Source organism: Hibiscus syriacus, unplaced genomic scaffold (assembly GCF_006381635.1).
Source record: "Hibiscus syriacus cultivar Baekdansim isolate YM2019G1 unplaced genomic scaffold, ASM638163v2 tig00110505_pilon, whole genome shotgun sequence".
NCBI lineage: Eukaryota > Viridiplantae > Streptophyta > Magnoliopsida > Malvales > Malvaceae > Hibiscus > Hibiscus syriacus.
The window spans coordinates 1,610,674-1,627,114 of NW_024062765.1; the positions used below are offsets into that span (position 1 = coordinate 1,610,674).

At 36.1% G+C, this 16,441-nt stretch overlaps 1 protein-coding gene across 1 annotated transcript; it reads right to left on the bottom strand.

Moving 5' to 3' along the window:
• Positions 1–9,746: 9,746 nt before the first annotated feature.
• Positions 9,747–11,355, bottom strand: LOC120129984 (glycolipid transfer protein 3-like). The gene is made up of 6 exons (XM_039147353.1): positions 11,351–11,355; positions 10,989–11,070; positions 10,661–10,791; positions 10,239–10,374; positions 9,989–10,147; positions 9,747–9,903 (listed from the first exon to the last, which is right to left on the bottom strand). The coding sequence occupies exons 1-6, from the start codon at positions 11,353–11,355 to the stop codon at positions 9,868–9,870; spliced, it is 549 nt and encodes a 182-aa protein (XP_039003284.1). The 3' UTR covers positions 9,747–9,867.
• Between the last annotated feature and the right edge of the window lie 5,086 nt (positions 11,356–16,441).

Below are 16,441 nucleotides of genomic sequence, written 5' to 3' on the forward strand. Positions count from 1 at the left end.
GCTAGCAACAAAATGAGCGTTGAGTTGACATAATGTCTGGTAAAAAAAATTCCTTACACCTTTCCCCCCAAAATGATTGGATGTGGAGTAAAGTTTAGAATTTCTCAAGTTGCTCTCTTCTGATATTTCAATGAGGAACAATTTAGTTTTTGACAGAATGAGCTGGTAGGCATCATGTGCTTCATTTGAGTGTACATAAACATGCATACACCCGTGCACGTACACACACATATATATATATATATATTGAATCTTGTCAACAGATAATTTTTCTTTTATTTTTCCTTGTAATGTTTTTTATGTGGTCAATCAAATCAACTCATGTAAACAATGTTCTCAATGACTATAATGTATCTTCTTTGGTAAGGACATTTCTTATAGAAGTTAATCTGTAATTCTGGGTTTTTTAATCTATTTACAGGCTGAACTGAAAATGCATGATGTTAAAAATGTCCTGTTACATAACCTATCCATACGTTTTTACATTAAGCAATCATCTAATTTCCATTTTGATGATGCTTTTGTATATTCCTCATATATTCTTATCATGTTTTCAATCTTAAATATGCCTGATACATCTGTGCTTGTGGCTAAATTTCTTGCTTTCTTATCAGTTCCATGTTGGTTTTGCTCTATGTAAGTTTACACACAAAAAATACTTAAAACAGAATACCAAATAAGCTAAACAAATACTTAAAACAGAAAACCAAATAAGCTAAACAAATACTTAAAACAAGAAACCAAATAAGCTAAACATTATAGAATCTTTTTTAAACAAACCGTATTTCTAAATTTCTATTTCGATATATGCCTAAACAATTTAGACGTAGTCTCTCTCATAAATCTCTTTCACTCAGAAGGACCTTAGTCAAATATCACCCAAAGATTCAGGTCCTTGGTATGCAAGTAATCAGCAATAATACAGAAAGCATAGGAGGGTGAATATCTTTTCCTTTCAGTAGGATACCACTGGAACTGGCTTGGAGAAAAAGAATTATATCAACAATATTCATCCAATGATTATATTTACAAGTTTTGATTAGTCTCAAGACAGATTTTAAAGTTCATGGCAAAGGATTAAAAAAAACATTGATTTATTTCTTAGCTTATGCCACAAAGTTGTTGTGAAGTTACCAGGCTGTGCCTTGGCCCCTTGGCTAAATACTAAAATTATACCTTTAGTCCCTCCCAAATATAATAATGCAATTAAACCCTTTTAGCTAATCTTAAAAATTAATAATTCATTGTTTTTGAAGGGGGGAAGCTTGATCAGACAGAACTATTCTTCTTAGCAAAAGTTAGGCTTGCTACTTGGTTCCTAGCTAAGCACAAGGATATTTCTATTCCTAAGGATGCCTTAATTTCTGACTCTTCAATAGGGGATTCTTATTCATCCTACAATTTTCTGAAGTCTTCTATTATCCCTTGGTTACCTCCTCCTATGGGCTTCATAAAACTGAATGTGGATGCTGCCACTAGTGGTGATTGGAAGAGAAGTGGTCTTGGAGGTATTTTAAGGGATCATTCAGGTGCTATACTAGGATCTTTTCAGGACTCTGCGGGTTCGGGACCTCCAACATTGATGGAACTTAAAGCTGTTCAAAGGGGTTTTTCTTACTTTGCATCTATCCAAGGGATGGTTAAAGATCGACTGATTGTTGAGAGTGATAGCATGGTAGTAGTAGACTGGATTAACAATGTTGATTCTTGTCCAGTTGTGTATGCTTCTATTGTTAGAGATATAGTTGTTAAACTTAGAATTTTTGGGGGTTGTTAGATGGGTTGCAAGGATAGCAAATATGGATGCTGATGCGTTAGCTAAGGCTGATATAGGCTGAATTTTATGTTATAAGCGTGGTTCGATTGGGTTTCTAGGTATTGTTTGGAAGGGGTTGTTGCTATTTGTAAGGGACATTTGTCGTATCTTTTATTGGGGTGTAATTCTTATTTTCTTTAATGAAGTTTCTAAGGCACTCTTTTCCTCCTTCCGCTGATTAAGGAGCTTCCATAAAAGCTCCATTAATCAAGAAGGAGGTTTTTAATGAGGCCTTCAAATCTTATAAAAAATAAATAATTCAATTTAAGCCTTCTTAACAAAAAAATATTTTTGCTTTGGCCCCTCAGAATTTGATAATTTATCTCGGCTTCCAGCACTAATAAGATTATTTTCTAAAGATCAAAGATTACTAAGAGTCGGGCCAGCACTAAAAAGTTAAAAATTTGGGTCTGGGCCCATTTAAACTGAATACATTTGAGCCTTTTCATTTTATAAAATGTGTTTCTTCCTTTTAGCAGCCGCAGGTTCTTCTGCTCGTATCCTTCCTTGCTTCCAGGTGAATTACTTCTATCCCTTTCATTTATTTTCTGAAGCTCAAACTAAATTTCAGAAACGTTGATCTTATGCAATTGGTTTATTTATTTTTTATCTGCAGCGACAGTTTTTACAAGATGTTAAAAATGTCGTAGTACATAACCTATCGGTATGTTTTTACAATAAACAATCATCTAATTTCCATTTTAATGATGCTTGTATATTCCTCCTATATTCTTATCCTGTCTTCAATCTTAAATATGCCTGATACATCTGTGCTCGAGGCTTAATTTCTTGCTTTCATATTAGTTCCATGCTGGTTTTGGTCCATATAAGTTTACACACAGAAAAATACTTAAAACAGAATACCAAATAAGCTAAACAAATACTTAAAACAGAATACCAAATAAGCTAAACATTATAGAATTTTAAACAAACCGTATTTCTAAATTTCTATTTCAATATATGCCTAAACAATTTAAACGTAGTCTCTCTCATAAATCTCTTTCACTCAGAATGACCTTAGTCAAATGTCACCCAAAGATTCAGGCCCATTGTATGCAAGTAATCAGCAATAATAAGAAAGCATTGGAGAATGAATAACCTTTCCTTTCAGTAGGATACCACTGAAACTGGCATGGAGAAAAAAAATTATATCAACAACTGTAGAAAATAGACAAGTCTGTTATTTTATTCTTGCGTACTTTCAGTAGAAACATATTACATATTTATATACAAATTATGCCTCTAAACTAGGAAACTCTAAGTTAAGAAAGATACTAATCCTAGGAGATGTAATCCCTTGAAATAAGAGATTGAAAAACCGAAAATAATTACAGAATCTCTTGACAGCACATTTCTATAATTCCTAAAACCTTACATCACCTACACTCCCCCTCAAACTGGTGTGTATATATGTTGTATATACCCAGTTTGAATGACAACTCGTCAAAAGTCACTCATGGAAGGGCTTTGGTGTAGATATCTGCCAGCTGTTTCTTCGTCGAAATGTACTGTAGTTTTGCAACTCCATTGTTAACCTTCTTGTAAATAAAATGTTTGTCTATCTCAATGTGTTTCGTTCTATCATGGTGCACTGGGTTTTTTTCTATACTCGTAGCTGATTGGCTGTCACTAAAAATCTCAAAATTCTTTTTGTCATCTAAGTCCAGTTCTGTGAGCAGTCTTTTAATCCACATTCCTTCACATATTCTGAGAGCCATTGCTCTAAACTCTGACTCAGCACTACTCCGAGAGACAACAACTTGTTTCTTACTTATCCAAGACACCAAATTACCCCAAACGTAGGTACAGTAGCCACTAACTGACCTTCACACATTCCTCCCCAGCTTGCATCCGTATAAACCTTAACTGTTCTATCTTGATTTTTTCTAATTATAAGTCCAGCTCCTGGGGTAAACTTCAAGAATCTTAGAATTCTGTTAACAACTTCCAAATGTTCTTCTCGAGGATCACTCATATGTTGGCTGACAATGCTCACTGAGTATGCAATATCAGGCCTGGTTAGTGAAAGGTAGATCAACTTCCCAGCTAACGTTTGGTAGGTTTCCTTGTTTATTGGATTTCCAGTCCTTTCCTTGCAAAATTTCAAGCCCGACTCCATTGGAGTTTCAACTAGTTTGCAGTCGAGCATCCTCGTTTCTGCAAGAAGATCCAAAACATACTTGCGCTGGTTTATTACCAACCCTTCCTCGGTTCTTGCAACTTCCATACCCAGGAAATACCTCATACTCCCTAAATCCTTGGCTTCAAAATCCTTTGCAAGATTCATCTTTAGTTTTTCTATTTCTTCTATATCACTGCTAGTTATAATCATATCATCTACATAGACAATTAGGAGGGTTATCTTACCACTTGGTGTAATTTTTCTGAATAATGCGTGATCCGCTTGGCTTTGTTTGAAATCATTATGTGTCATATTCTTAGCAAATCGATCAAACCAATCTCTGGGAGATTGTTTTAAGCCATATAAGGATTTATTGAGCTTGCATAGTTTTCTTAGTGACCTTTCCTTCTAATCCGGGGGGACCTCCATGTATACATCTTCTTCAAGGTTCTCATTCAGAAAAGCATTTTTTATGTCAAGTTGATGCAATTTTCAGTCCATGTTAACAGCTACTGATAACAATATTATGATGGTATTCAATTTTGCAACCGGTGCAAAAGTCTCCTGGTAGTCGATGCCATAGGACTGAGAAAAACCTTTAGCAACCAGCCTTGTTTTGTATCTTTCCACTCTCCCATTCGAATGATATTTGACTGTGAATATCCACTTGCATCCAACAACTCTCTCCCCTTCTGGCAAATCTGTCAAACTCCATGTCTTATTCTTGCAACGCTTTTATCTCCTCTTCTACAGCCTTTTTCCACTCAGGAGATTGAAATGCTTTTGTCACATTTTTTGGGATTTTCACACTGTTAATGTTGGCAGTGAAGGCCCTGAAATTAGACTGTAATTTCCCATATGCAACATACTTATTTATGGGATGAACAACGCATTTTCTTACCCCCTTCCTAATAGCAATAGGAAAGTCATCAAGATCAACAGTAGTAGCCTCTTGGTAACAATCATTACCTTCTGTTTCAGCTGCAACAGGATCCGAATCTGGTTCTTGGCAAATGCTAGGCTGACTGATTTCTTCAGCATCTTTCCTTCTTCTTGAGTAAACATTGAGTTGTTTCGGCTGGGGAGATATCGTTTCGGGTGCATTTTTTGTAGTGGTGGAAGGTGTTTTGCACGAACTAGAGTGCTGAGATAAAGAGGATGGTAATTCATCAGAGTTATTTAGGTTATTCCCATCACCCTCACTAGGAACTGGGACAGTGCTAGGCGGCTTTGGAGAGACAATAATAGGTAAAGAAAGGATAGGTTGTAAAGAAATATTGGTTTGAACAGGCTGAAATTCCTTGTAACTCTCCCCCTGAATTTTTGTTCCTGAAAAATAAGGTTGGTTTTCAAAAAATGTAAAATCAAAGGAGACATAGGGCTTTTTGTGGAAGGTGAGTAACACTTGTAACCCTTCTGACTTGAAGAATAGCCCAAGAACACACTTTATGGACCTAGGATCTAATTTCCCTCTGTTGTGGATATGAACAAAGGTTGTACACCCAAACACCCGAGGAGAAATACTTGAGTTTAAATGTTTAAAATGGGGAAAAAGCTGAAACAGAACCTTAGTAGGAATTTTGAAATCTAAAGTTTTACTTGGCATTCTATTGATGAGGTAAGTGGCTGTAAGAAGAGCTTCCCCCCAAAGATTCTTGGGAGCATTAGCAGCAAACATAAGAGACCTAGTAACCTCTAGAAGATGTCTATTTTTCCTTTCTGCTACCCCATTTTGTTGAGGTGTGTTGACATAAGAAGTAAGGTGAACAATGCCTTTTTCCTTAAAGAAATACCCAAGGGTTTTATTCATATACTCACTCCCATTGTCACTCCTTAGAATTTTGATTTTTGTGTCAAATTGGGTTTCAACTTTTTGATAAAAACTTTTAAAGAGAGACTCAACCTCAGACTTCTCTCTCATTAAGAATACCCATGTTGTCCTAGAATAATCATCTATAAAAGACACAAATCACTTATACCCAGAAATACTTTTGACAAAAGAAGGGCCCCAAATGCCACTATGGATGATGGAAAAAGGTGTTGTTGGTTCAAATTTGGCTGCAATATATGGTTTTCTGGTGTGTTTGCCTATTTGGCAAGTTTCACAGGAAAACAAAGATGAATCTTTATTTATAAACAAGTTCGGTAACATTTTGGAAAGATAGAAAAAATTAGGATGACCTAATCTAGAGTGCCATAACATAATTTTATTGGTATTAAGATCAGAAGATAAAATTGGTTTCCTAAGAGCATTGGATAAGGCATGATTATGAGATGCTTTACCTCCAAGGGTGTATAATCCTTTGCCCAGCCTAGCACTGCCAATCACCCTCTTCGAGCCCTATGCCTGAAAAATACAACCACCAGTACCAAACACAACATTACAACCGGAATCTTTAATTAATTTGCTGACTGACAACAAATTGCATGCAAGTCTAGGAACATAGAGGACATTATGAAATAGTAGATTTTTGTTTAATTTAACAGAACCACTCCCTTTGACTGTAGTGGAGAGCCATCTGCTATTTTGATAGAATCTGGTAAGCTGCTTTCACTATATTCCTCCAATAGATCAATATTTCTTGTCATAAAATCTGATGCACCCGAGTCTATTATCCATTGTACCAATGAAGCATATGGATTATTTTCATCAGTAGCAGTATAAGTCACATTGGTAGGCTTGGCTGTCATACTGCTCAAAATCTGCTGCAGCTCTATCTGTTTCTTGCTAAAACTGCTTGAGGAATCATCTTGAGAGGCAATATGAGCCTCCTTTTGAAACCTGGACCGTGTGGGCTGCCAATCGGCTGGTTTTCCGTGCAACTTCCAACATTGATCTATCATATGGCCTGGTTTATTACAATGTTCAGACCAGAGGCGATTTTGCCTCTGTTGCACTGAAAATCTTAAATCTGAAAATAGATTGAGAGGGCCTGGTCTGGGAAGTGATTTCGAATGCTGAGTGATCCCGATTAGTCATGAAAAAAATAGAGTTGAACAGGAATTGATTTAAAGAGAAGCGGAAATCGAATTGATCGCTCTAAAATGATACCGTGTAGAAAACAGACTGTAGAAAGAAAACAGACTTCAACAGCCTGTAGAAAACAGACAAGTCTGTTATTTTATTCTTGCATACTTTTAGTAGAAACATATTACATATTTATATACAAATTATGCCTCTAAACTAGGAAACTCTAAGTTAGGAAAGATACTAATCCTAGGAGATGTAATCCCTTGAAATAAGGGATTGAAAAACAGAAAATAATTACATAATCTCTTGACAGCTCATTTCTATAATTCCTACAACCTTACATCACCTACAACAACTTCATCCAATCATTATGTTTACAAGTTTTGATTAGTCCCAAGACATATTTTAAGGTTCATGAGCTGGCATGTAAATGAACCGACCACACACGAACTGAGGTATATTCATGTTCGTTCATTGAACTTTAATCGAACAAATAACCGAACATGAACATAAACGAATTTTTTTTTGTTCATGTTTGTTCATTAAGGAATATAGTTTGTTCATGTTCGTTCATTTAAACGATAAATGAACGTAAACGAACACAAACGAACAAACATAAACGAACACAAACGAACGAACATAAACGAACATAATAAATGAACATAAAATAACAACACAAACACAAAAAATAAACTTATTCGAACACAACAAATGAATGCAAAAAAAGTAAACAACAATAATAACAACTTAAAATTCATTAATATAACTTGCAACTTTAAAGGTAATTTGTTCAAATACGATAAAAAAATGCATAAATGAATGCTACAGGATGAACATAAACTATTTCCATAATCTTCTCCCGCTCCTTTCCTCTAATTGGGGCATATGAGTTTATCCTTAGCTAGACTACAATTACAACAACACACAAAATTTATCATTTTTCCATCCATTAACCATAGCATATGTGTTGATTTTAAAAATATATATAGGATACAGTGATTAAATAATTATATCTGATTATAAAATTTAATATGCATTCATATATGATAGAGTACCTCAGTTTTAGGAGTACAAATACCCTTTACACCAACCCAAGGATAATCATGTTCGGTCTGTACAAAATTGTCATTCGAACGCCTTGTGAATATCGTAGATCTGAGGTGGAGGGGTTGGACACGTACAGTCAAGTAACATTTTTGGAGACAAGCAAAGCAAATTTTTGTCATTGAATAAGATTTTTCTGGCAGTCTTTTCCACAGAAACGACTACGAAAGCTAAACATAAAGCTGAATCATAAATTAGATAAATTAAAAAACTTTAGACTAAATTTTTAATAAATGACTTGCATATTTAAATCAAAAGTTACCAGTATTTTTTTTATTACGAACAGGATTCAGAGCGCCTCTCCCTCTTCAATCAACAGAGATTGGTTGGCCAACAGTGATTACGTTGGGATAAGCTGAGTAAAAGAAAAATCAAGTAAAAGAAAGAAGTTAAATCAAAATTTATTTGAAAAAAAAAAAGATAACAAAAAAATAAATGAATAAATAAACACGTTGCAACTTACAACAATATGAATTGTTAGCTCTATCCTAAAAAATGCTAAAACAAACAATATCAATAACTAAGACGATCCGAAATTAAAGCTCAAACAACTAATGCATAAGATTAAATCAAGATTGAGCTTGAATCTTTATATATCAAGACAAATTTTGAAAATATAATTGAAAAATAAAAATAAATGTGAGAAAAAATAATGACTCACTTGGAGTCTGTAACAAAGCGGAAGGAGATAAAAACTGTCGTTGCAGGTAAAAGAAAAATAAACCAATTGCAATAAACGTATCTGGAATCTTAGTTTGAGATTCAAAAAATAAATTAATCGGAAAGAAGTGATTGCATAAGATTTCAAAAATAAACCCTTTTAGCTAGTCGAAAGGGGAATTGCTAAAATAAATAAGACCTTCCATCAGATATCGGAAAATGTGAAATGCCACGAAGTGGAGCGGCGGAGGAACCCCAAGGATGACAGTTATCTTGTCCCCTTGAATTCATGGAATAGGTAATTTTCTGAAGCTCGCGATAATGTTGTAGGAGGCAGCATTAGCGACAGTGGTTTGGTGGCCACCAGCAAGAGACGTGACCATATCCAAGCCCGGAATAAAACTGCTAGATAGTATCTGCAGCTGTTCATTGCAATTGGAGTTATCAACATAGCTTTTAGCCGTACAATACCATAGATGCTTTGCATGTACAGCAAATTTTAGTCTTAGATTTTCCTTTTCCACCTGCCCCTCTTTAACTGCTTGGTTTGGATGACGATCTGTTTCTAGGGTAAAGAAGTAGGGGTGAGGGGGAACATGATCTCCATACTTTTTTAATTTGAGAATGTATAGAGCAAGATCCCTACTAAAACTGCAAAATTTTGCTGGGTTTTGTAAATGTATATACAACACACCTATGAACAGGTGAAAATCATAATGTTACTATATACACCCCCAGTATACAAGTAATATTTACATTCGTTGTCATGTTTATATACACATAAGATTATTAATTATTAGAAGTAAAAGAAGTTACCAAGCAAGATCACTGCCGATAGTTACGGCTTTTGTTTTGGTATAAACCAACATTTAGTCCTTCAATTTAGTAGCTCTTTTCAGCTTGGTACCTGAACCTTTTATTTTTCATGAAATTGCAATTTACTTATTTCCCTGTTTTTTTTGGGGGGGTTCTAAGTAATATTTATTTTTGGATTCTTTATTTCATTATTTTATATTTGTCATTACTATTCCGTCAATTTACAAGGATACGTTAGAAAAAAAAAGTAGCTTTTAAAGCAGATTTGGCGTACAATTTACAAGGCTATCAGGCTATGTACTGATGTATATGTCCAGCAAAAGAGGAACCGAACTTCGTATGCCTGTTCTTGCCTCTCTTAAGGGGAAAAGGTTTTCCTCACCTAGACTTTAACCTATCCAATCGATAAAACCTCTGCATATATTGAGAAAATAAAGCATTAAAACGATGAAGAAGAAGCCGGATGATGCGTCTACAAACATCGATTGATAATCCTCACCAGAATAGAGTGGATATGTTCTAGTAAAGGCACGAGTAATGAGATCAATGTCTGCATATCCTCTTTAAGGTTGTCGTAATTTTGATCTTTTTTCAAGAGGAGACTAGTGAATGTCTTGTTATACGGCACCAGTTTTAGAGCTACATGTGAACTTGAATTCTGTTAGTTATGTTAAATTAAAAGAAAATGTTCAACATTACCTAAAAAAACATGTCAGTTGCTGTTAACTGGAGCAGGAATGCCTAAATACCATAAAAGCAGCCGACGAGATCCATCCATGCCTAGGCTTCAAAGTAACATTATAGGATTCTTGAACTACTTGTTCCATGTTCTGCTCAGGTTCCTTCACCAATCTTTGTAATAAAGCTACCATAAAATCCATGGATCTGAAAGGGAAACGAGTTTATGTTAGACCCAAAAGACAAGGCTGGTTTGGTTTTTCATTTTTCTTGAAGTAACTTGTGTTTCGAATTCGTGTCCAATGCATGTTTTGGTAAAGTAAAGCTGAATCAACTGTAAAGAAGTTAGATTACTCGAGAAAAGTTTTATTCAGATTTTCACTAGCTATGGATAAATTCGTGGTAATGGTATGATGCATGGTCCCCTCTCTCTACATATAAAGAAATAAATTCGAAAATATTCATGTGGGACATATATCTATATTCTGCTTACCTGGTAAGCCAGAGGAAGGCTTTACTGCAACTGCTACCCTTTCTTGCTTTCCCTTCACTCTCTTCCTTTTTCAACATCTCAATCAAATTCGAATACTTTGTAGGATCCGATTCCAAAAGAATCTCCAATCTCTAAAAAATGAATAGAAGAGAGGCAGTTCAGTCAATCCATAAATAGTGGAGTTTTCCCATGGACAAAACTGCCCATGTAAAAACTGGTTAAATGACAAAAATAAAGACAAATGAAGTGGAAGATTGGGTGTTCTTGTCAACTACGAAGAAATTAAGTTCTTTCTTCAACTATGCAGTGTTTTAGTTTTACTTTTAACCTGGATGTTTTGATGAATGTCTTGTCTAAGGACAGCCATAGTCGGGCCTATCTTGTCTGGAAAAATGTAGGTGCCATCTTGTCTAAGGACGCCTCATAAGGTGCCATCTTGATACTAGACTGGTAACTATTGTTATAAGCGAACTCTGCCAGTGATAAATATTTCTCCCACGATCCCTTAAACTCAATGACACATGCTCGCAACATATCTTCCAATATTTGAATAGTTCTTTCTGATTGTCCGTCTGTTTGGGGATGAAAGGCAGTACTAAAGTTTAAGCGAGTCCCCAACGCTCCATGCAAGGATTTCCAGAATCTTGAAGTGAATCGAGGGTCTCGATCAGAAACTATAGAAACAGGCACCCCATGTAGTCTAATAATTTCTCTAATATACAGTTCCACATTTTTCCATAGAGAAATCTATTCTGACGGGAAGGAAATATGCTGACTTGGTCAATCGATCAATAATTACCCAAATTGAGTCTCTTTTGTTTGGAGTCAGGGTAACTCCGAAACAAAATCCATCATTACAATTTCCCACTTCCATTGTGGAATGGAAAGTGGTTGTAATAATCCAGACGGAACTTGATGTTCGGCTTTGACTTGCTGACATGTTAAGCACTTGGACACAAATTCAGTAATGCTTCGCTTCATCCCTGGCCACCAATACCGATCTTTTAAATCCATATACATCTTGGTTCCACCCGGGTGCATCGTCAATGGACTGTAATGAGCCTCTGCCAATAAATCTTTCTTCAACTCTTCATCGTCTGGTATCACAATTCTTTCTTTATATTTCTTCAACTCTTCATCGTCTGGTATCACAATTCTTTCTTTATAATACAATTTCCCATCAAACTTCATCTCAAAATCCTTAATCTCTTTATTCTTTACTTGCTCTATTCTTTTCAAACATATTTCATCTTGGCTTTGTAATTCTCCTATTCGATCCAACCATACTGGTTTAAGTTTTAACTCTGCACATAGACCACCGTCTCCAGTTAAAGATAATCTTGCATCCATAGCTCGTAAGGCTACAAACGTTTTCCTCCTCAAGGCATCTGCTACCACGTTAGCCTTTCCGGGATGATAGTCAATTATCACATCATAATCTTTTAAGAACTCTACCCATCTACGTTGCCTCAAATTCAACTCTTTTTGAGTCATAAGATACTTCAGGCTCTTATGATCCGTATATAAGTAACAACGCTCCCCATAAAGATAATGACGCCAAATCTTGAGAGTGAATACTACAACAGCCATTTCTAAATCATGAGTGGGGTAATTCTTTTCATGTGGTTTCAACTGTCTCGATGCATACGCTACCACCTTCCCTTCTTGCATTAATACACAACCCAAACCATTATGAGATGCGTCACTGAATACTACAAAATTCTTGCCAGATTCCGGTTGAACCAAAATAGGAGCTTCTGTCAAAATTTTCTGTAAAGCTTCAAAACTATCTTGACATTCAGGAGTCCAAACAAATGGTACGTTCTTTCTCATCAACTTCATTAAGGGTAGCACTATCATCGAAAAATTCTTAACGAATCTTCGATAATAACCGGCAAGTCCAAGGAAACTCTGAACTTCAGATACATTCTTTGGAACTTCCCATTCCATTATAGCTTTTATCTTTTGAGGGTCCACCCGAATCCCATTAATAGAGATCACATGCCCTAAGAAAATTACTTCCCTTAGCCAGAATTCACATTTGGACAGTTTGGCATAAAGCTTCTTATCTCTAAGAATTTGCAAAATTGTTTGTAAATATGTGCTATGCTCTTCCATGGACTTCGAGTAAACCAGTATGTCATCAATAAAGACAACAACAAACTGGTCCAAATAGGGCTGAAAAATCATGTTCATGAGATCCATGAAAGCAGCAGGTGCATTCGTTACTCCGAATGACATTACGATGAATTCATAATGACCATATCTCGTTCTGAAAGCCGTCTTTGGAATGTCCTTCTCTTGAATCTTTACTTGGTGATAACCCGAACGTAGATCAATCTTCGAAAATACTGAAGCTCCTTTTAACTGATCAAACAAATCATCAATGCGCGGGAGGGGATACTTATTTTTTATTGTCACCTTATTAAGCTGTCAATAATCAATGCAGAGACGCATTGACCCATCTTTCTTCTTAACAAATAACACCAGAGCTCCCCAAGGCGACACACTTGGTCGAATAAATTCCTTCTCTAACAGCTCTTGCAATTGATTCTATAACTCTTGCAATTCTTTCGGAGCCATCCGATAAGGTGTCATTACAATTGGAGCGGTTCCCGGCATTACATCAATTTGAAATTCTACATCTCTATCTGGAGGTAATCCTGGCAACTCAGCAGGGAAAACATCAGAGAATTCCCGAACTATTGGAATCTCATTTAATCCTTTCTCTTTAGTTCTGGCATCTATCACATTAGCAAGAAAACCTTGACATCCTTGCAACAATAGCTTCTTGGCAGACATCACTGATATTACATTTGCAAAAGGATTAAGCCTTTCACTGATCACACTTATTTTTGTTCCTCTTGGACTCTTCAGGGTTACCTTTTTCAATCTACAATTAACATCTCCATAGTAACGGAATAACCAATCCATTCCCAAAATTACTTCAAACTCGTCAAAGGGTAATTCCATCAGATTAGCAGGGAATTCAATTCCCTGAATCTTTATGGAACACCCCTTACAGACTTTGTTCACCCAAGCACTATGGCCTAAAGGATTAGTTACTATAATCTCATTACTTGTAGCATCTAAGGGGATCCTCAATTCTTTTACTAACTTACTTGTAATGTAAGAATAATTAGAACCTGGATCAATCAGTACCAATACTAATTTATCATACAGATGAAAAGTACCTACTATAATATCAGGATCATCCCGATCTTCACTTGTCTTCAAACTGTATACCCGAGCAGTTGAGCGAATTTCATGTTGCGCAGAGGATTCAGACTGGTTCCTTCCTCTGCCTCTTCCTCGTCCTCTCTGCGAGGCAGAGTCAACTCTCTCAGATGTTGCAGGCTCACCAACCATTAATGGACAATCCCGGATAAAATGTCCAGCATCTTCGCATCAAAAACAGTTCCAGAAGCCATCCGACATAACCCAGAATGATTCTTCCCACAATGCTGACACTGTCTCACTTGACTCTGAGTGGATCTCCCAGCATAAGATCCCACTGATTATGTCTGTCTAGGTTTTACCTGACTTGCTCCTCTAGCAGAGGATGCAACTGATTCTGATCTAGCTTGTGTTCGAAATCCCGAATCTCTTCCTCTTTTTGATGATGCTGAGCTGGAAGAAACACTTTTCCTCTTTGATGTTTGAACTCTTAAATCCCTGAATCTTTCATTTTAAGCTCTCTCTAGAGCTTTTGCACGATTGATCACCTCCTGGAACGAGGACAAATTCAATACTATCAGTATCTCTTTCAATCTAGGGCGTAAGCCCTTCACAAACCATTCACAAGCATCTTTTTCAGTAGACACAAGCTCGGCTGCGAACCTACTCAGCTTGTTGAACTCGCACTCATACTCATATACAGAGCGATTCATCTGTTTCAAATTCAAAAACTTCTGCTTCATCTGCCGAATGAACTGATCTCCAATGTACTTGTTTTTCATCTAAGAAAAAAGACCAAGTCAACTGGTCATTGGACATCCTCATGGTGATGTTCGTCCACCATATCCTCGCCTGACACCTCAGCAACGAGACAGCTCCATCTAACTTCTCCACTTCAGAACAGTGGAGACCATCCAACATGATTTTCAAATAATTTAGCCAAAGATCCGCCGCAACCGGACCTTCCTCGGCTTCTCCCTTAAATTCAGGAGATCCTAAACCTCTCAACTCTTTTGCTACATTCATTCTTTTAGTTGGTGGAGTAGAAGGTTGAAGACGCGTCAGAATAGCGTCTAACGTTCTGAAGAACGTATCTTGATCTTGCACAGGCACTCCTTGAGATGCCTGTTCTTCACCTTGCCTGGCCAGGGCAGGTGAATTACTGCTTTCAGCGAGCCTATCTTATCCCGCTTCACTTTGGGAGCTATTATGTCCGGACATCTAATAAGAATAAACACATCGTTCTATTAGCAAAACAACATATTCATACTATACCAGATCAGAAGTTCTCATTATATGTTGACATGTATTCTATTTAAAGACTCTATAGACTTTGGTTTATGCCTAGAATCGACTAGACCATAGTTCTGATACCATTAAATGTAACACCCCCAATCTGTACCCGACCCGGATACGAGTCTGAGATGTCACATTACCTTTTTAAAGCATTATTCTTAACAAAATAATAAAACATTTGAATTATATTAAGAAAATACAATAATCTGCATATATATATAGGTTTATACAAGGTTCACAAAATATTCAGAGCATACACAACTTAACCTTCTATTACATGCCAACATTGATTTACATAACAAAATGACATATTATTAAGTTGATTCTGATCTGATAGTTGCAGGAGTAGTGTTATCCAGCTGCTTAACCTCGATCGTCTACTTTATCAAATCCTACGTGTGCAACACTCACACGCTAAGTCATCGACTTAGTGAGGCAATAAAATAATAACCATAAAATATAAAGAAATTGCCAAAATGAGATGAGTTGCAATGATAATATGAATGTAATCAATGCAATAACCATAACCATATTCTTACATATAGACTTATCCAATTTCACATTCATAAGTTCACATTATTAAGTTCATTATCCCATGATACCATACTGAGAACCTAAGGTATGTGAGTATTGTGAGGTTGTGCACTATGCTGTTACCACAGCTCGTATAATTGTACCGAAGTGCCACGTAGAATTACACCAGAGTGCAGCGTAGAATTGCACCGTAGTGCCATATAATAATGTCCATAAGGACCACATATCATTCCTTAATAATCATATACATATACTAGGGATCAAGTATGTGTCACACAAGACTTCACACATGTTCCAAAGAATATATATATATACCGAAGGACCACGTAGACCCTCTACCCTTGGCATGCCAACTATACCTATAGTTCTCATCTACATAACATGGGCTTTCACAATTCACATAATTTGTATCACGTAGACATAGTATTTTTATACATTTATCACATAGACATATCATTTCCTGTATATTCATGTCACATAATGCATATGGTATAAACTCATATCATGTTTCATAATATGGAATGTAATCATGTATCAAAATATTGAATCTAGACTTATCATAAGTCTAGAACTGATTATAATACTATATTCATGCTATGCATATGCACTCACCTAGATTTCTTTGTCTTTCCCCCGATCGATCCTACTTGTCGATTGTTCCAGAACTCGATTAGGCTTAATATCTACATAAGCATAATTTTCAAGATGATTATCAGATGACTAAGTCTTGAAATTATGCTCTAATAGCCTAAACAATTTAAGGAATTGATAGTT

Bases quoted from the DNA above. Each gene is read 5' to 3' on its own strand.
- LOC120129984 (XM_039147353.1), bottom strand. The intron at 10,375-10,660 runs GTAAGCAGAATA...TTTCCCTTTCAG, and splicing joins GCCTTCCTCTGGCTTACCAG to ATCCATGGATTTTATGGTAG. The intron at 10,148-10,238 runs GTATTTAGGCAT...CATAACTAACAG, and splicing joins TCTCGTCGGCTGCTTTTATG to AATTCAAGTTCACATGTAGC.